At 42.4% G+C, this 20,274-nt stretch overlaps 1 protein-coding gene across 3 annotated transcripts in view; it reads right to left on the bottom strand.

Annotated features, from left to right (window-relative positions):
• The window catches only part of HAUS8 (HAUS augmin like complex subunit 8), a 53,812-nt gene that overhangs the window by 2,625 nt on the left and 30,913 nt on the right, over positions 1 to 20,274 (bottom strand). For all 3 annotated transcript variants that reach the window (XM_056518148.1, XM_056518146.1, XM_056518147.1), the window contains 7 exons: positions 13,999 to 14,054; positions 12,669 to 12,783; positions 9,907 to 10,017; positions 8,803 to 8,879; positions 7,182 to 7,256; positions 6,462 to 6,620; positions 505 to 646 (listed from right to left, as the gene is read on the bottom strand). In XM_056518148.1, coding sequence (XP_056374123.1) covers positions 505 to 646; positions 6,462 to 6,620; positions 7,182 to 7,256; positions 8,803 to 8,879; positions 9,907 to 10,017; positions 12,669 to 12,783; positions 13,999 to 14,054 — 735 coding nt within the window. The remainder of the gene's footprint in view (positions 1 to 504; positions 647 to 6,461; positions 6,621 to 7,181; positions 7,257 to 8,802; positions 8,880 to 9,906; positions 10,018 to 12,668; positions 12,784 to 13,998; positions 14,055 to 20,274) is intronic.

Raw genomic sequence — 20,274 nt, 5'->3', positions numbered from 1 at the left:
ACCAGCTAAAATAAGAATAATATTGCCCAAATAAGATAACTTGTTCTGATTTACTTTGAAAACTATATCCAGAATATGCGAATTCTTGCAATGATAGCAGTGTTGTGCAATATTTCAGCATGAAAGGAGATTTCCAGCATTGTGTACAAAGTGTGGGAGACAGAACTGAGCAAAGTTATGCCCAGAATTTCAAGACTTTTAACAGCTCCACTAAGGCAGAAAAGCAACAAATTAATGTACACAGCTTTTTTGTTTCCTGCCCAAAATGTCACAATAAACTGCACTTGCCATAGAAAAGGACTAACAAACTTTGAGACGTGAATGTTTTGTTTTATTATTCTGCTCTAAGAACACAGAAACAGTCTAGAGTCAGATCAAAGTTATTAATATTAACTAGTCATCAGAACTGAGAAAAGGACCAACGTAGGAAAACAGATCAGTGCACAAACATAGATAAAGATAAAAATGCAAAAGTGATATCTATGAGAAATAAAATCTTAATACCAAGGAATCTCTGTCGGGTGCCAGGGATATGGATATCTTTTATAGGCAGCTGATGCCTTGTGAAATCCAGAGCTGTGGCAAAGGAGGAGTAATTGTCTTTAAATTGGATTGTGGTGGCAGTAGAAGGAGCAAGGGTTTCAGCCTGCAAAAAATGACAGCAAGAAGATGGTAGACAATACAAATGTTATGAATTCTCAGAACAGGGGCACCAAGGAAACATTTTTGGTCAGAGAGAAGAACAAGCATGACGTGTCCCTCTCTCAACAGTTAAATGAAGGCATCAGAAACCAGATACGCTTAGCATTTTGAACGGATTTTACATACAGATTTCACTTGGGTCTAGGTGATTAAAAAAAAAAAAGCTAACATCTTCCTGTTTTACAACTTTACATTTTTCTGACATCCACCTATAGAAATGTACCTGTACAAGATAAGTTTTAGGTTACCCAAATCACAATTTTTCATGTATATTTGTCAAGAGGATTCATCCAAAAATGAAATTTTTTTTTTATAGAAATTGTTAAAGAGCCAATTCAATAGAATAGTGTTAAAAATAGCTCACAAACGAAAAGTTTACATATTGCTTAATAATTTACTGACTATAGGCAGATACAGATTATTTTTTTTAAATCTGTTTTTACTCTGTTTCTATCAGCATTTATAGATATGCTTCATAGCTACATAGTAAGCCCCTTGGATGTTTACACAACTGACTAGCCTTGACATCATTTCCTAGTAAGCAAACATCTTTTGGGCATGTTGTGGGGTCATTCCAAATGAGGGGGGGGGGGTTAAGGGGTCAGGATAGGGAATAGACTAGTCTATTCTTTCTGCGGAAATGCATTGCAGTCTATGAGATGGCGCCTTTACGATAGGTCCTAGAGATGACATGTTCTGCCAGCACTACGCTGTCAGGTGAATAACAAAAAAGGAGATGTTTGTACTCCCCGTAAAATCTGTTTCTCGTAGCTCTCATTGGGTGACACCTTACAGATGGGTGTATGCTCCTGCCACTAGGAGGCGCTGACACTAAGAAAGAGTTGGCTCCTTCCTGGCAGGATATACCCGCCCATCTGCCGTGAGATAATCAGTTTTGTCACAAAGCAGTAGGAGAAGGCAACAAGAAATGCGTCCGAAGGACCCCAGAAAGGAATCCCAGAGAGACAAATCCAGAACTGGAAAGAATAATCTGGAAAAAGAATAAGAAATGGGTGGGTGCGGTGTCCCCCAATGAGAGCTACGAGAAAGAGATTTTACGGCGAGTACAAAAATCTCCTTTTCTCTTGCGCTTCTCATTGGGGACACCTTACAGATGGGTGGTACCAAAGCAGTCCCCTAGGGTGGGGAAATTACAACCAGCGAGAAGGAATCAGCCCCAAGACTGAACTCACGTGTCCACGGAGCCCGTGGACGAGCCCCCAGGTCGGAGACAAACTAAAAGCCGGAATGTGAACTCCCAGAAGATTGCCCATCCAATAAGATGGACCAGGACCCCAAGGAAAAAGCCGACCTCTGGAGGGACCAGACAAGAAATTGAATATGTCAGGGTCTCCTGGAAAACGAAAACCCCAGAAGAGTAAGGAAAAACAGATGACCGCAAAAAGACTCCGGACGACCACTTCCACTTAAAACATGAAGAAGAGAGGGAGTGCAGTAGAGAAAAAAAGCCGCCCCGCCTGACCGGCTAGCCAAAGGCGGAACCAGCACCAAGGGTCAACCGAAAGAGCTGCCCGAAAAGAAGGCACGCCACAGCATCCAAAGACAGAGGTGAAGCCAAGGACCAACAAGTTATAGACCCAGTGGTCCAGAGCACTCTGAACAAACATTCCGCCAGAACGGGAACGGAGGGGGAAACAAAGGAGAGCCCAACTGGGACTCCCAGGGTCTAGGTGCAGGAAGGAGTGCGCCAGAAGACTTAGGTGGCAGTGTAGTATAACTGACACAGATAAAAAAAAGGGTAAGAAAAACTAACCCTGCCATGGAGAACGAACAAAGTTCTCCAACAGAGGAGAGAGTCCAGGCTGAGTGAGTAGCAGAAGATAACAAAAAAGGTAGAAAAAAAACAGGCTACAAGGGTGGCCGGCAAGCCCACAAACCTAGAAAGTAGAAAACTCTGTTGAATGTCCTTGAAAAAGATCACGGCCCCGCCGATAACCCACCTAAGAAAAAAAAGGGGGGGGGGGGAGAACAACGAGACGGTATCAGTTTGGCAGCAGAAAAAACTCAACAGCATACTCCCTCTAGAGGAGGGAAAAGCAAGGGTGGTCAATTAGGGAAGAAAAACACCAGTAAAGACCTATGTCAAGCACCCCGATCCCCACACCCCCTATGGAAGGGGAATGACAAGTGCGCTAGGCACAGCAACAAAAGGGAAATGCTGCCTCACAGCCATGTAACAAGTGCAAGGTGGGCAGAGCCCCCAGACCTCGGAGGCAGCCCAACGCCGTCTAGAGGGGCCACAGGAGACTCCAGAGGGATCGAAAGCCTGTACCCCAGAGCTGGGCCAAAAAACACAAACGTATGGGTCCATAGTAGACAGTGAGTCATGCTGTCCGTACCGCACACCGTAGTGGGGCACCAGGACTCCAGCCGCAGATACATCAGCCGTTCGATGTATGACAATGTAGACAACCATGCAGAACACTGTCCGGCTTACTGGTATGGGTCCAAAGTAGACAACGGGACACTCCATCGGACACCACATAAAGAAGAGAGGTACCGGAATTCCGGCCGCAGATACGTTTGATGTATGACAGGCGGTGGAGGCAACCATGCAGACCACTGCCTGGCTCTCTGGTATGGGCCCATAGTAGACAATGGGACACTCCGTCGGAAACCTCCACAGCAGCGAGGGACCGGGACTGCTGCCGCTGGAGTAGAAGACACCTTCCAGTAGCAGAGGGGTACCGAGTGTGAGCTCGGACGCGGCATCCATGAAATGAGGAACAGGCGAGACTACTGCCTGGCTTGATCAAATCAGGTCGAAGCCATGCCACGCAGGAATATTCCTCAGAGCACCGTAGCACTAGCCGCGTATGCAATAGCCCATGGAGAAGGAAAACCCACAGCATGACATGTCAAGAACTCCAAGGATGGACGCTAGAGACGTAACAGAGGAGGAGTTTTGAAGGAAACCTGAGGGTCCGCCAGGAATGCAAAACTTTTTTCATTGTATGGCCCACAGTGGTAAAAAGGAACATATTGCTTTGGAACATGACCCCCGATTCCAAGGGAACTTTAATCCCTAGTAATAGCCCGCCATGGCGGTGGATGTGGTCCCTGAAATGAGCAATAATAGACGCCAAATGTTAACACAAGTGTAGGCCACAAGAGAAAGCCAAACACCAAGAAATGGTCTGAGTGACCAAGAATATATGTTTTTTTTATGGAAAGGGAGATTATACACAGTAAAACAGACACCAGCCCCCCTAGGGGGGCATAGAGCCCAGAGCCCCCACTGTGGCCCCAAGTGCTGCCCGTAAGAGGCAGACAAGGTCGACTGACGGAGCGACAGCTCATAGCAGAGTGTCATAAGAGCCTGCTAAGCCGCCGGAGGGTCAATAGTAGGGATCGACCGATATCGTTTTTTTTTTAGGGCCGATACCGATAATGGGTGGAGGTTAGGGCCGATAGCCAATAACTTATACCGATATTCCGGTATAAGTTATCGGCTATTTATCCCCCGCGACACCGCTGCAGATCATTGATTTAAAACGGGCGCTTTAAATCAATGCACTGCAGTGGCTTTTGCGGTGCCATAGACCGCCGCCTCCCCCCGCCTGTCCGGGGGTCCTGAGACCTATCACCGCCACCGCCCCCGACCCGCCACACCGCTACCGTCAATGTATAAAACACAGTCCCAAAACCAGAAGGACCCGCAAAATGAAAGAGAGGAACATACTCACCTTGACCGTCACATACTCACCCTCGAAGTCTTCGAGCAGCTAGTGCCACCTGCCTTTTGCGAACAGGGGCGAATGGGGGACCGGACCCAAGGTACACCGCCAGGCGCTGGATGTTGGCGAGGAGGGGTTAACGGGTCATTCTCACCCAATGCACCGTGCCCCTAGCTCGCATGTGGGGGATCAGGCAGCGCCATACTCCTGTCGCCCCCAATGCTAGAAACAATAAAAAAGGAGAGAAAAACTAAACTTTTAGTCTAAATCTAGGAAAATAACAGAGAAAAAGACAAGGTCTGGGTACCCACAGACCACGTCTGGCCTCCTAATGACACTAACTAAAACTGATTATCTCACGGCAGGTGGGCGGGTATATCCTGCCAGGGAGGAGCCGACTCTTTTTTCTTTCTTAGTGTCAGCGCCTCCTAGTGGCAGGAGCATATACCAATCTGTAAGGTGTCCCCCAATGAGAAGCGCAAGAGAAAATATGAGATTTTCAGAGGAGCCATTCCCACGTCTGAACTTAGCTTTATACTACACTACTCAAAAAAATAAACACCTAACAACACTTAAACAACACAATGTAACTCCAAGTCGATCACACTTCTGTGAAATTACACTGCCCACTCAGGAAGCAACACTGATTGACAATCAATTTCACATGCTGTTGTGCAAATGGAACAGACAACAGGTGGAAATTATAGGCAATTAGCAACCCCCAATAAAGGAGTGGTTGTGCAGGTTGTGACCACAAACCACTTCTCAGTTCCTATGCTTCCCGGCTGATGTATTGGTCACTTTTGAATGCTGGCGGTGCTTTCACTCTAGTGGTAGCATAAGATGGAGTCTACAACCCACACAAGTGGTTCAGGTAGTGCAGCTCATCCAGGATGGCACATCAATGCAAGCTGTGGCAAGAAGGTTTGCCGTGTCTGTCAGCGTAGTGTCCAGAGCATGGAGGCATTACCAGGAGACAGGCCAGTACATCAGGAGACATGGAGGAGGCCGTAGGAGGACAAGAACCCAGCAGCAGGACCGCTACCTCCACCTTTGTGCAAGGAGGAGCACTGCCAGAGCCCTGAAGGCCACAAATGTGCATGTGTCCACTCAAATGGTCAGAAAGACTCCATGAGGTTGGTAAGGGCCCAATGTCCACAGGTGGGGGTTGTGCTTACAGCCTAACACCCTGCAGGACATTTGGCATTTGCCAGAGTACACCAAGATCGGCAAATTCACCACTGGCGCCCTGTGCTCGTCACAGATGAAAGCAGGTTCATACTGAGCACATGTGAACCTGCCAGTCCGAGTCTGGAGACGCCGTGGAGAACGTTCTGCTGCCTGCAACATCCTCCAGCATGACCGGTTTGACGGTGGGTCAGTAATGATGTGCTTGCCAGAGGTAGCCTGACTGCCATTAGGTACCGAGATGAGATCCTTAGACCCCCTGTGAGACCATATGCTGGTGCTGTTGGCCCTAGGTTCCTCCTAATGCAAGACAATGCTAGACCTCATGTGACTGGAGTGTGTCAGCAGCTCCTACAAGAGGAAGGCCTTGATGCTATGGACTACCCCCCCCCCCGTTCCCCAGACTTGGGACAGCATGAGCACATCTGGGACAGCATGTCTCGCTCCATCCACCATCAGTCCATCCACAGGAGCATACCCAGGCTTTGTAGGGAGGTCATACGGGCACATAGAGGCCACACACACTACTGAGCCTCATTTTGACTTGTTTTAATGACATTACATCAAAGTTGGATCAGCCTTTGATTTTGAGTGTGACTCCATATCCAGACCTCCATGAGTTGATAAATTTGATTTCCATTGATAATTTGTGTGTGATTTTGTTGTCAGCACATTCAACTATGTAAAGACTAAAGTATTTCATATGATTAGTTCATTTATTCTGATCTAGGATGTGTTATCTTAGTGTTCCCTTTATTGTTTTTGAGCAGTGTATGTCCACATAGGGGAATGTCTGCATGTAAAATCTCAGTGCAGACATTCCCCAGATAGCAGAACGACATTTTTCATCAAAACAAAAAGCATTTAGCATACCTGCTTATCAAGCAAATCATTGAGTTTCCCTTCCCTTTTTGTCATTAACAGTTCCCGTTTTAGCTGTTGCACTTTCTCCTGTAATTGTGTCTTCTCATCATGCACTAGCAACAGGCTGCGTTCGGCTTTCTCTTCCAGACGTGTAATATTTTTCTGCATCTGTAATATAAATTAAGGCAAGATGTTATTTGAGCTCCTTACATATGTGACAAATGGAGCATGTGATAGCTACCTAACAGTGGCCTTTCACCCATAGGATAAAATTCCACTGAAAAAATGCCATGAGCTCTTTTCATGACATCCATTAAATGAATGCAATGACAGCCTACTGGTGATGGATGCTACTTTATGTCATCTGTCACAGACATCAATCACTCAATATGATAAATTGCATTCTTGTGATGGATGTCATAAAGTGGCCACATGCTTGGGTTATGATTGGAATTTTTTTTTAATTTAATTAACTTTTTAAGCTCGTTTGATCACTTGCATAAAAAACTGCAATACTTTTGCATTGCATATGATTGTGTTCTATTAGCTCTGAAGCTTGATGCACGCACATCCTGCTGACTTCAGTTGTACATGTGCAAAGGATGTTGGGAAAGGATTTAAGTCCTAATAATTGCATTTTGTACAGTGACTGGTGGCTGACCAAATATCTTGAGCCCATCAGATAACAGAACAATAAAAAAAAATCGGAGAAAGAGAAAGACGTCTCACCTTCATAGTGAGATAGGTAAATATCAAGGTCTGCGATTCGATCATGTCTATCAAGTCCTCTGAAATGCTGCTAGACTATGGGAAAAAGAAGAAACACAATATATAACAAAAACTGTTCTTAAAGTGAAATTAAACATTAAATAGCAGTGCTGTATATAAGAATAAACACTCAGGTGTTGCAGAGAAATCAAAAAATTAAAAGCTATTGGGAACAGGCTAAGAAGTCATTAGGTTTGCCAATGGTAACTGTTCCCTGCCACGCTGGCCATAAGTAACATGTCTCTCCCTGTGTGTGTAAAGGGAGTGGAAAGAACCTGTGAGGAAAGCTGCGGGGCTACCCAGTTTCCGGTGTCTTTTAAAACTATGAGTAATAGTATGTCATGATCTTAAGCCTGGTCTCTGTTTCATGCTACCTGTAGTTGAAGACACCCAGGAGACGTAATACTAGAGGACTTCTAAGGCGTGTCATGGTAGCTTTTACTATATAAGGCTGACTTAACATGAATACACATATAGGGGGAATCAAATCATTTTATCCAGTTTTTTTGCTGTTCTTTGGCGCAGTGATTTTTGCACCAAAATTTTGCAACATTCTAGTTAGAAGGTTTTTCAAAACAAACATACAAAGTTGTGATTTTGTTTGATATTATGCAGTGATCAGGAATTTATGATGTGCGACTTTTCAGTGTGGTGCATCTTTTGGCGCAAATGCACTAACTGAGACACACATCTACACCAGCCCTGACTTGGCTTACAAAACTGGCAGTAGACAGCATTATCAAAAAGTCGCAAATTTTGTTGTACGGGTTAAAAAGTCGTACAAAAAGTTGCAGAAGAATCACCAAAGTGGATCTGCACCATATTTATCACATGCTCTTCACCATGTAATACATTTGGTGCAGGTACACAGTTTCTACCACACAAATTAAAGGGGTACTCCGGTGCTTAGACATCTTATCCCCTATCCAAAGCATAGGGGATAAGATGCCTGATCGCGGGAGTCCTGCCGCTGGGAACCCCCGTGATCTTGCACGCGGCACCCCGATTTTAATCAGTCCCCGAAGCGTGTTCGCTCCGGGTCTGATTACCGGCGACCACAGTGCCGACGGCGCGTGACGTCACGCCTCCGCCCCCGTGTGACGTCACACCTCCGCCCCTCAATGCAAGCCTACGGGAGTGGGCCTGATAGCTGTCACGCCCCCTCCCGTAGGCTTGCATTGAGGGGCGGAGCGTGACGTCACACGGGGCAGAGGCGTGACGTCACGCGCCGTCGGCCCTGTGGCCGCAGGTAATCAGACCCGGAGCGTGCACGCTCTGGGTACTGATTACAAACAGGGTGCCGCGTGCAAGATCACGGGGTCCCCAGCGGCGGGACTCCCGCGATCAGGCATCTTATCCCCTATCCTTTGGATAGGGGATAAGATGTCTAAGCACCAGAGTACCCCTTTAATGGGGTAAAAAGACACGCACCTAAACCACCCTTGATGAATTCCCGCCATATAGTCTAACTGTTGCCTAGAAGTTATGTTTTAATTTATACAATACTGTGGCATCATATATACAAGCAAACATATTCAGTAATTTCCAAAAGTGTCTGTGCATCATTTAAACCAGCACTTACAGCAGAAGCTTCTCTCTTGGGTTTTCTCTGTTCTGACGTTTGTTGGGCCCTTGGGGTTAGTTTTTGCAATGTTTTATCTGAGTTGTAAAAAAAAAAAAAAAAAAAAAAAAAATTATTATATTAAACACAGTTTAAGTCAATGCTTTTAACGCCATCATTTATGAAATCATGTGGTATAACTTGGCTTAATTTCAGCCAAATTATAAAGCAGTTTAAATTTGCCACTTCAGAATAGGCGCAATTTTGGGCTAAATATAATTTACTGATTACATGTGGTGAATGGAGAGTGGAGAGATAGAGATAAACATACATACACGTGTGTGTGTGTGTGTGTATTTATTTATTTCAGCAACTAGAACACTCACAAGATCTGTCACCCAGATTTCCTGACAGGCAGATCTGCCTCAGTTACAAGATGGGAAAAAGCGATGCATTACACTTAACCATCAATGTTTACCAATCAGAGATCCTGGAGAGCTGGGTATCAAAAGGTACAACATGTACGGGCACTGTCACCGAGCTTTCCTGACAGGCAGATAAACCAAGTAATGAAAATTGTTGAATTGGCAATTTAGGCAAAAACTCTAATTGTGCTGCTCTGAAATGGTAATTCTGCAGGAGTGTCCCATTGATATCGGTGGGATTCTGCTGCACTGTGGACACAATGGAATTTCCCCAGCAGATAATTCTGTTGCAGAAATCCCGATTCTGGAGTCTGCAGAGAAAAATAGACATGCCTATTTTTTTTTGCGGAGTCCGCATGGAAAAGCAATGCATTCTATGAGATGGCACATTTCCGAGTGGTCATAGTGCTGGCATGTGTTGCACGGAAATTTTCAGTGCGGACATTCACCCCTCTGAACATCGCCTTAGGGTATGTTTATACACTATGGATGTGCTGCAGAAAATGTGCAGTACATCCGCACAAAAACAAATCAATTTAAATAAAATCAGTTGCAGAAAATCTGCAACAAATGAACATAGCATGTGAAAGTACCCTTAAACTACTATGGTACAATGAAAGCTATGTTGTGAATGGTTGTTATGGGAAATTTTTCTTTAAGACACTTTCAATAAATCTGCCCCTCTATATGTGGTTCTCACCATTTATAACAGATAAGTCCAGGTCTGGGCGTGCAATCTTGTGACCATCCAACAAAGTAGACTGCAAGTCATCTTTACATAAGAAACTTCCATCTGGTACGTTAGAAGGTACTACAAAGTAAAATATGGATCACATAAATATGGATGAACATTGTTCATATTATAATGGAATTAAGACAAAAGATCAGACCGGCAGACTCACCACGATTCTCTTCTTCTTTATTTGCGTCAGCAATGCATAGACAAATACTCACAAACTTGGGGGGTCAGGACGTGCAGTGGGGGGGGGGACAAAGTGGCAACAGACTCCGTTTCGCACGGACCCCCGTGCTTCCTCCGGAGGAAGCACGGTGGTCCGTGCGAAACGGAGTCTGTTGCCACTTTGTCCCCCCACTGCACGTCCAGACCCCCAAGTTTGTGAGTATTTGTCTATGCATTGCTGACGCAAATAAAGAAGAAGAGAATCGTGGCGAGTCTGCCGGTCTGATCTTTTGTCTTCATTCCATTATATCAACTGTGTCTCAGTTTTGACCAGAGCACCACCACCCTCATTCACATTCATCCACCTATACCACATCGAGTCCATCAGTGAGAGCAGTGCCGTGCCACTCGTACTATCTTCTATTGTTCATATTATGTTTGTTAAAAAGATGTCATACAAAAAAATAGTGGAGTTAATGAAAACTGTACATAGTAAAACTGCTTTGCTGCCCATGGCAAAGCGATGCTTTTTCATTTTATCAGATAAGTTAAGATATGAAAGCTAGACTTTCTTTTTTTAATTATTATTAACTCCCCCATTTAGAGTGAATGTCAGGATCATTCCTGGTGTATATGCTACAAGTTCATCACGTGACCAGAACATAGCCATACAAATAACAGAAAAAAAACTATAGCCCAGCTTTACAATTGCAAATGCCAAGAAAAGGGCCTGGTCTTCGTTTGCAGTATGTCAACTAATATTTAGTCTAAACTTACACTAGAAAGTCTTCAGATATGCTAGATTTATCAAACAGCCTGAAACACATAGATGGACAGTCCTTAAAAGCGGCAGATTTATCAAAGTTTGCACATATCAAAGAATCACAATTTGTACCTCCGAGGCATGTATACGTTGACAAATGAAAAATCTATTGCTGATGCTCTAAGTACCTATGCTCTAAGCGGCACGGGCCCCATTCTACTCAAAGACACAAACGTAGTCAGGTGATCACATTCAGCTAATTTACCAAACACATACTAGTCTTGGCTCAAACTGAAAAGCATCGTCAGAAAATGACCTGAACATAATTCGCTGACTATGTTCAGGTCATTACAGCATATCTGTCAGATCCCACCCCCCAAAAAAAATTATATACACACACACACATATATATATATATATATATATATATATATATATAATGTGTTACTCAGTAGCTAATCCTGACCATGTACATATAATTTATATGCCTCTTATTTATTATAAAAATACCTCTTCATTAGCTCAGTGTTAGAAATCCCTTCCCTATGGTGGTGGGAGGTGATTGGTGTGTCTGCTCATGCAGCCTTGTCCATGACTCATGGACGAGCGGGATTCTGCTGCAGGAGTGGTTTGAGTGAGTAGGCTTGAATTTTCCTATACCTTTATGCGCTAATCTTACTCTGTTATTACCATGGCTTTCTTTACAGCATTTATCTATACAGCTGTGACTAGTTAACTATTCTGGAAACTGTTGTGATATTGTGGAATAACCCTTCTTTTAAATCAACTGGTGGCAGAAAGTTAAACATATTTGTAAATTACTTCTATTAAAAAAAATCTTAATCCTTCCAGTACTTATTAACTGCTGAATGCTACAGAGGAAATTCCTTTCTTTTTGGAACACTGATGACATCACAAGCACAGTGCTCTCTGCTGACATCTCTGTCCATTTTAGCAACCATGCATAGCAGATGTATGCTAAGGGCAGCATGGTGGCTCAGTGGTTAGCACTGCTGCCTTGCAGTCCTGGGGACTTGGGTTCAAATCCCACTAAGGACAACAATAAATAAAGAAATGTTATTATTATAATGACGTCAGCAGAGAGAACTGTGCTCGTGATGTCATCAGAGAGCATTCCAAAAAGAAAAGAATTTCCTCTGTAGTATTCAGCAGCTAATAAGTACAGGAAGGATTAAGATTTTTTTAATAGAAGTAATTTACAAATATGTTTAACTTTCTGCCACCAGTGGATTTAAAAGAAAAAAGGTTTTCACCGGAGTACCCCTTTAACATTTTACTTTGTTTTGCATGATTTGTGAGCGTTCCAGTGGTCAGACCCTCACTTATCTGCTAGTTATCTCCTACCCTATTATGGTAGGAAATAACTTTCAATAGTGAGTTAACAGTTTTAAATCCATGGTTACATTTTTAAGGTTGCTGGAATTACCGTATGTTATTGCCCAACTTTCTAGTATAGTCTGCTTTAAGGGAACTTGGCACTATTCTTATGCTGCCCGAACCACATATATCTTCCTATTTGTGTGATTAATTTATGGAGACAGCACAGATATTCACAGTGAATAATGGATTGTTGTGATATCTCAGAGTTTCATGCTTTCTGTGGCCCAGGCAGGATTAACATAGTGGGGGATCGGGACAGGGGTGTATTACTTTTTTGTTACTTCCATATTTATGCCAGCAGGAGCCCATGGACAAGACTTGTGAGGCTAGACATCTCCTTGAAGTACAATTATATTGATAAATTGATGGGAAAAAAAAACAAAACAAGTTGACTTACCTAGGGGTGCTTTAAACCTTTGTGGTGCCATAGACTTACGAGTGGGAGTACCACTGCCACTTTTTTCTTGGCTTTTTCCAGCTGATAATACTGTTGTGTTTGCAACATTATTCTTCTAAAACAAAACATTAATACTAAAATATTAATACTATAGAAAGCAGATATAAATGCAAAATATCCTCAACTCATGGCACAGAATAAAAGTTTTTACAAATGGAGGTCATAGAGAATAGTACATCTCATTTCCATTAATATTTTTAAAATATACAATTCCAAAATAGAAACACCATGACCCTACCTACTCCATTCCCTCAGTCTCATCCCTGGCAGTATAAATACATCAGCAATATGAAGTCAGCCTAGTATCCCTCTAAGGTTCTAAGAGCAGTACCATTGTATATATTGAAATACTTTTATCTAGTTATGTATTTCGGAGGTGGTAGGTTTGAGCTAGTTGCACACAAGCCATTTCATGGCCCCCAGCAGTGCTGTTCAAAGAAATATCATGACTTAAAGGTGTGAATGCTGCTTTAGTATGCAGCTGAACTGATTTTCAATCAGATGGACATAATAAATTCTAATCGGACGCTGACTCAATGGGAGAGTTTTGTAGGAATACTTTGCAACATATGCAGACATCATTGTGCTGGGAGTGAAAATTATGAAAATTAGAAGAAAAGAATCTTAATATACAGGTTAAAGTCCATTGTATTTCCACAATGCAACCTACAAGGAAAGGAAGCATGAAGTGCTCCAAAATCTCCTGGTAGACGGATGTGTTGACCCTGGACTTAATAAAGCACAGTGACCAACACCAGCAGATAACATGACTCCTCAAATTATAATATATTGGGGATTGGGGTTTTCATGAGCTGTAACCATAATCATCACAATTATGACAAATCACGGCTTGGACTATCTCGCTTTGCATGTAATGAGTCTCTCATATATTAGTTTCACCTTTTAAGTTGCATTTCTGAAATAAATGAACTTTGCATGATATTCTAATTTTTCAAGTTTCACCTGTATATTTAACATCATAAATTAATATAACAAATTTATTTTCCTAATGACACATTCCCTTTAAATTGCTGCCCTTGGCATTTGAGTTAATGTGTCCAAACCAAAAACAAACACAAAACAAAACACTTTTTACATGTCTTAGACAAATGTTAAAAGTGCACAGCTGAGCGATCTTTCTCTGACTGCAGGTAACAGGCAGTAAAATGCTTAGCTGAGCACTTCTCAGAGCTCTAATTAACGGTGAATCAAAACGTTTGACATGTCAAAAAATCTTTGAAGTGACGGTGCCCATTAAAGGAAGGTTTACCTTTGTAATTTTAGGCTTATCGTACTGCATGTAACGAGATTTTACCACCTTTGGACCTGTAAAAGACATGCATTGGGTTATGGAACCATATACTCGACAGACAAAAGTTAGAATCTCATCTAAGCACCAATAAACTTGTAAGGCTCCATTCATATTTAAGGTGGGAGACAATTTCTTCTTGTATTTAAGGAAAAATCTAGCCAGATACAAATGACAAACCATAAACATTTTCTACTGGGCAAGATCTGACTCACCACTGATTTCATTTCAACACATGGGGACATTAAGGAAACTCTATTGTTCTCCCTTTAAAAGGGAACCTGACATTTTTTATGCTGACTAAAAGAGTCAATGGGGTGAACTCTAGTGGCTTTTGATTAGATATCTCCCTGTAACGAAACAAAGATCTATCAACCTCGTTAGGCTGTAAATGTATGGTGCTGCAATCAAATGATTGCTATAAACAGTCCCCTATGGTGACTATTAACCCCCTAAGGACCCAGCCAATTTTCACTGTAGGACCCGGCCATTTTTTGCACATCTGACCACTGTCACTTTAAGCATTAATAACTCTGGGATGCTTTAACCTTTCATTCGACATATTCTACTTTATGTTAGTGGTAAAATTTTGTCGATACTTGCATCATTTCTTGGTGAAAAATTCAAAAATTTTATGAAAAAATTGAAAGTGTTGCATTTTTTTTCACTAAAATGCTGGTTTTACCCCACATTTTTTATTTTCACAAGGGGTAAATGGAGAAAAAGCCCCCAAAATTTGTACCCTATTTCTTCTGAGTATGGAAATAACCCATATATGGATGTAAAGTGCTCTGTGGGCGAACTACAATGCTCAGAAGAGGAGGAGCGCCATTGAGCATTTGGAGAGTGAATTTGTTTGGAATGGAAGTCATGCGCGTTTACAAAGCCCCCCGTGCGTTTACAAAGCCCCCCGTGGTGCCAGAACAATGGACCCCCCCCACATGTGACCCTGTTTTGGAAACTACACCCCTCACAGAATTTAGTAAGGGGTGCAGTGAACATTTACACCCCACTGGCGTTTCACAGATCTTTGGAACAGTGGGCTGTGCAAATGAAAAATAAAATTTTTCATTTTCACGGACCACTGTTAAAGAATCTGTAAGACACCTGTGGGGTGTACCCCTTATTACATTACATGAGGGGTGTAGTTTCCAAAATTAGGTCACGTGTGTGTGTGTGTGGGGTGGGGGTGGTCCACTGTTCTGGCAGTATGGGGGTTTTGTAAACACACATGGCCTTCAATTTCAGACACATTCTCTCTCCAGAAGCCCAATGGCGCTCCTTCTCTTCTGAGCATTGTAGTTTGCACGCAGAGCACTTTACATCCACATATGGGGTATTTTCTTACTGAAATGGGGCTACACATTTTGGGGGGCTTTTTTCCTATTTTCCCTTGTGAAAATGAAAAATGTAGTGTAACACCAACATTTTAGTGAAAACATTTTTTTTTTTCATTTTCACATCCAACTTTAACGGAAATTTGTCAAACACCTGAGGGGTGTTAAAGGGGTACTACCGTGCTGACAACTTATCCCCTATCTAAAGGATAGGGGATAAGATGCCTGATTGCGTGGGGTCCCACCGCTGGGGACCCCCGCGATCTTGCACGCAGCACCCCGCTCTCATCAGGCCCCGAAGCGAACATCGCTCCGGGTCTGATGACTGCCGATCACGGGCCGGAGTAACGTGAAGTCGCGGCTCCGCCCCCATGTGATGTCACGCTCCGCCCCTCAATGTAAGTCTATGGCAGGGGGCGAGACAGCTGTCCCGGCCTCTGCCAAAGGCTTGCATTGAGGGTCGGAGCGTGATGTCACACGGGGGCGGAGCTGTGACATCACGATCACCAGCCCAGTCATCAACGTGGGGTGCTGGGTGCAAGATCGCGGGGGTCCCCAGCGGCGGGACCCCGCGCGATCAGGCAACCTATCCCCTATGCTTTAGATAGGGGATAATTTGTCAGCATGGTAGTACCCCTTTAAGTCTCACTTTACCCCTTGTTACATTCCGTGAGAGTGTAGTTTCCAAAATGGGGTCACATTTGGGTAATTATTGTTTTGCGTTTATGTCAGAACTGCTGTAAAATCAGCCACCCATGTGCAAATCACCAATTTAGACCTCAAATATACATAGTGCGCTCTCACGTCTGAGCCATGTTGTGCGCCCGCAGAGCACTTTACACATATGGGGTAGTTCTGTACTAAGAACATTGCGTTACAAATTTTGGGGGTCTTTTTTTTCCTTTTACCGCTTGTGAAAATTAAAAGTATGGGGCAACACCAGCATGTTAGTGTAGAAATATATATTTTTTTACACTAACATGCTGGTGTAGACCCCACTTTACCTTTTCATAAGGGGTAAGAGGAGACAAAGCCCCCCAAAATTTATAACGCAATTTCTCCCAAGTACAGAGATATCCCATATGTGGCTCTTAACAGTTTCCTTGAAATACGACAGGGCTCCGAAGTGAGAGAGCACCATGAGCATTTGAGGATTAAATTAGGATTTGAATCCGCCACAAAAATACCCTACGGCAGTGTTTCCCAAACAGGGTGTCTCCAGCTGTTTGCAAAACTCCTGGCATAACTGGACAGTCAGTGGCTGTCCGGCAATACTGCGAGCTGTTTTTCAACAGCTGGAGGCTCCGTTTTGGAAACACTGCCGTACAATACTGTTTTCTTTTTTATTTTTTATTGGGGGGGGGGGGGGGGGGGGGGGGGGTATGCGTATATGTAGTCTTTTACCCTTTATTATGTGTTAGTGTAATGTAGTGTTATTAGGGTACAGTCATATGGGCGGAGGTTTACAATGAGTTTGAGCTGCGGCGGAATATTTGCCGCATCTCAAACTTGCAGCAGAACTCGCTGTAAACCCCCCCGTGTGAATGTACCCTGTACATTGGGGGGAAGGGGGGGGGTGGCAAACCTTCAGCTGTTGCATAACTACTTTTCTGTTGCATAACTAGCTTTTTGTAAACGCATATGGCCCCTGACTTCTATTGCAAACAAATTCTCTCTACAAAAGCTCAATGGTGCTCCTCCTCTTCTGAGCATTGTAGTGCGCCAGCAGAGCACTTGATGTCCACACATGGGGTATTACAAAAATGGGGTTACAAATTTTGTGGGGCCTTTTCTCCTATTACACCTAGTAAAAAATATAAAATTGGGGGGAAAGCAGCATTTTAGTGAAAACTATTTTTTTCTTCATTTACACATCCAACTTTAACAAAAAGTCGTCAAACACCTGTGAGGTGTTAAGGCTCACTGTACCCCTTGTACATTGCTAAAGGGGTGTAGTTTCCAAAATAGTATGCCATGTGTTTTTTGTTTTTTTTTGCTGTTATGGCACAATAGGGGCTTCATAAATGCAACATGCAACCCAAAAACCATTTCAGCAAAATTCACTCTCCAAAATCCCATTGTTGCTCCTTCCCTTCTGAGCCCACCGAACACTTGACATACACATGAGGCATTTCCTTACTCTAGAGAAATTGGGTTACAAATTTTGAGGGGCTTTTTCTCCTTGTAAAAATTCAAAAACTGAGTCTACAAGAACATGAGAGTGTAAAAAATTAAGACTTTGAATTTTTTTCCTTCACTTTGCTGTTATTCCTGTGAAACACCTAAAGGGTTAAAGGGGTACTCCGGTGGAACACTTTTTTTTTTTTTTCTTTTTTTAAATCAACTGGTGCCAGAAAGTTAAACAGATTTGTAAATTAGACAAAGCAAAGGTGTGATATTCGGCACTGCTACGACTGGCTAAACCGGACTATTGGACGGACACTTAACTAGGAAAATCCATTGAGATGCGGTGGTGCTCTGATAGAATAACAAAGTTCAAATCTTCAGTGCAATGAAGGAATAGAAATAATCGGCACTCACCGGTCTTCTCTAAAATAAGCTTCTTTATTGCTAAATACTCACAACATGAAATGCAATCAGGGAGAGGGATCGGTGCAGGGGGGGTAAGTAGTTGGCGACAGATTCTGTTTCACTCGTTACACGAGCTTCATCCGGCCATAACTACCTGGAACTCTGTACTGCTTCTTACAGGTGAAAGGCCAATCGCAAAAGCTCTGGACCGCACTCCTGACCTAACGTACCTGGCGAGTCCTCGTTAGAGTCTCGTCAATGGCTAACCATCGCCATTTTGTAAGTACGTCAGTGGAAGCTAGCACTAACAATAGACTTGTTATAAAACTGTGCAAATTAAAAACTAAATAGTTTAAAAACATGGCGCATAATCTACTTTTTCATTGAGGCCAAGAGGGCCTGCTGCTGCTGTCTGTATGATCCAATATGTTTCTATTTGCAAAAGGTACTGATCTAAACCGATTCCCGGCCTGGGTTTGACTCTATCCCGGAAAATTTTGTATGGTCCAGTTGTCCCCTGTGGGTTTCCATCATATGGGCAATAAGACGAGGCGCTCCTTTTAAAGTACGAAAGGAATATAGGTGTTCCCTAATCCGAGCGCAAAGCTGTCTTATCGTTTTTCCCAATATAATAGAACCCACAGGGGCAGTAAATAACATATACTACAAATTTAGTTCTGCACGTAATTAAATCTGACACTGTGTGCGTAATTGCACCTAGGATCATGGTTTTAAACTCTGCATTGTATTTGCATAAACTACATGACTTACATGCATAGTTCCCTTTCGGGGTAAATTTCTCCAGCCATGTACTTTCTGCATTTTTCTTTGCCTTTTCTTGTTTCTTTAGAATGTCACTTATGGTTTTATTCTTCCTGTATGAGACTAGTGGCTTCTTACTTGCAACTTCTTTTAGTTCTACATCACTTTCTATTATGTGCCAATTAGGTCTTATTGCCTGTTCTATGGTTTTATTTAGGGGAGTATTCTGAAAAGTAAAGGTGAAACGTCTCTGCTCAGGTAAGTACTTCTTATTTTTGTTCTTCAATAGATTAACTCTTTGCAACTCGGTTGCTCTTTTTCTACCTTCTTTTATTAGTTGTAATGGGTACTGTCTCTCTACGAGTCTCTTTTGTAGATCATCTGCTTGTTTATTGAATGTATCCTCCGATGCATTATTATGTTAAAGACGAATAAATTGTCCATAGGGGACACCCTTCTTCACTGATGCTGGATGAGAGCTGTGGTAGTGAAGAAGGGTGTTCCTAGCCATCTCCTTTCTATAACCCTCACTCAATATCATGTTATGATTAACTGACAATTTATTTTCTTCTGACATCATGAGCACAGTGGTCTCTGCTGACATTTCTGTTCATTTTAAGAACTGTCCAGAGTAGGAGAAAATCCCCTTAGAAAACATATGCTGCTCTGGTCAGTTCCTAAAATGGACAGAGATGTCAGCAGAGAGCACTGTGCTCGTGATTCAGCAGAGAGCACGGTGTTCCAAAAAGAAAATAATTTCCTCTGTAGTATTCAGCCGCTAATTAGTACTGGAAGGATTAAGATTTTTTTAATAGAAGTAATTTACAAATCTGATTAACTTTCTGGCACCAGTTGATTAAAATAAATAAAAAAAAGTTTTCCACGGGAGTACCCCTTTAACACACTTTCTTAATGTCATTTTGAATACTTTGAGGGGTACCGTTTTTATAATGGGGTATTTCTATATAAAGGCCCTTCAAATCCACTTCAAAACTGAACTGGTCCCTGAAAAGTTCAGATTTTGAAAATTTGGTGAAAAATTTGAAAATTGCTGCTGAACTTTGAAGCCCTCTGATGTCTTCCAAAAGTAAAAAGATGTCAACTTTATGATGCAAACATAAAGTAGACATATTGTATATCTGAATCAATATGTAATTTATTTGGAATGTTTATTTTCCTTACAAGCAGAGAGCTTCAAAGTTAGTAAAATGCTAAATTTTAAATTTTTTCATAAAATTTGGGAATTTTCCACCAAGAAATGATGCAAGTATGGACGAAAATTTAGAACTAACATAAAGTAGAATATGTCACAAAAAAAAACTCTCGGAATCAGAATGAAAAGTAAAAAATATCCCAGAGTTATTAATGCTTAAAGTGACAGTGGTCAGATGTGCTGGTCCTTAAGGTGAAAATGGGCTTGGTCCTTAAGGGGTTAACCAGTCCCTGGATCGAAAAAAAGAATCACTGAAAAAAATTAAGCAAAACGTGATCAAAAAGTCTGATCAATATCACAATGGTACCGATAAAAACTAAAATAATGGCGCAAAAACAAATAAAAGTCATAGGGGTCAGAAAAGGGCAAATTCTAAAAAAGTTTAAAATATTT

Source organism: Hyla sarda, chromosome 1 (genome assembly GCF_029499605.1).
Source record: "Hyla sarda isolate aHylSar1 chromosome 1, aHylSar1.hap1, whole genome shotgun sequence".
Lineage (NCBI taxonomy): Eukaryota > Metazoa > Chordata > Amphibia > Anura > Hylidae > Hyla > Hyla sarda.
Note: the sequence above shows the minus strand (reverse complement) of the source record. Positions and strands in the feature narration are given on the sequence as shown.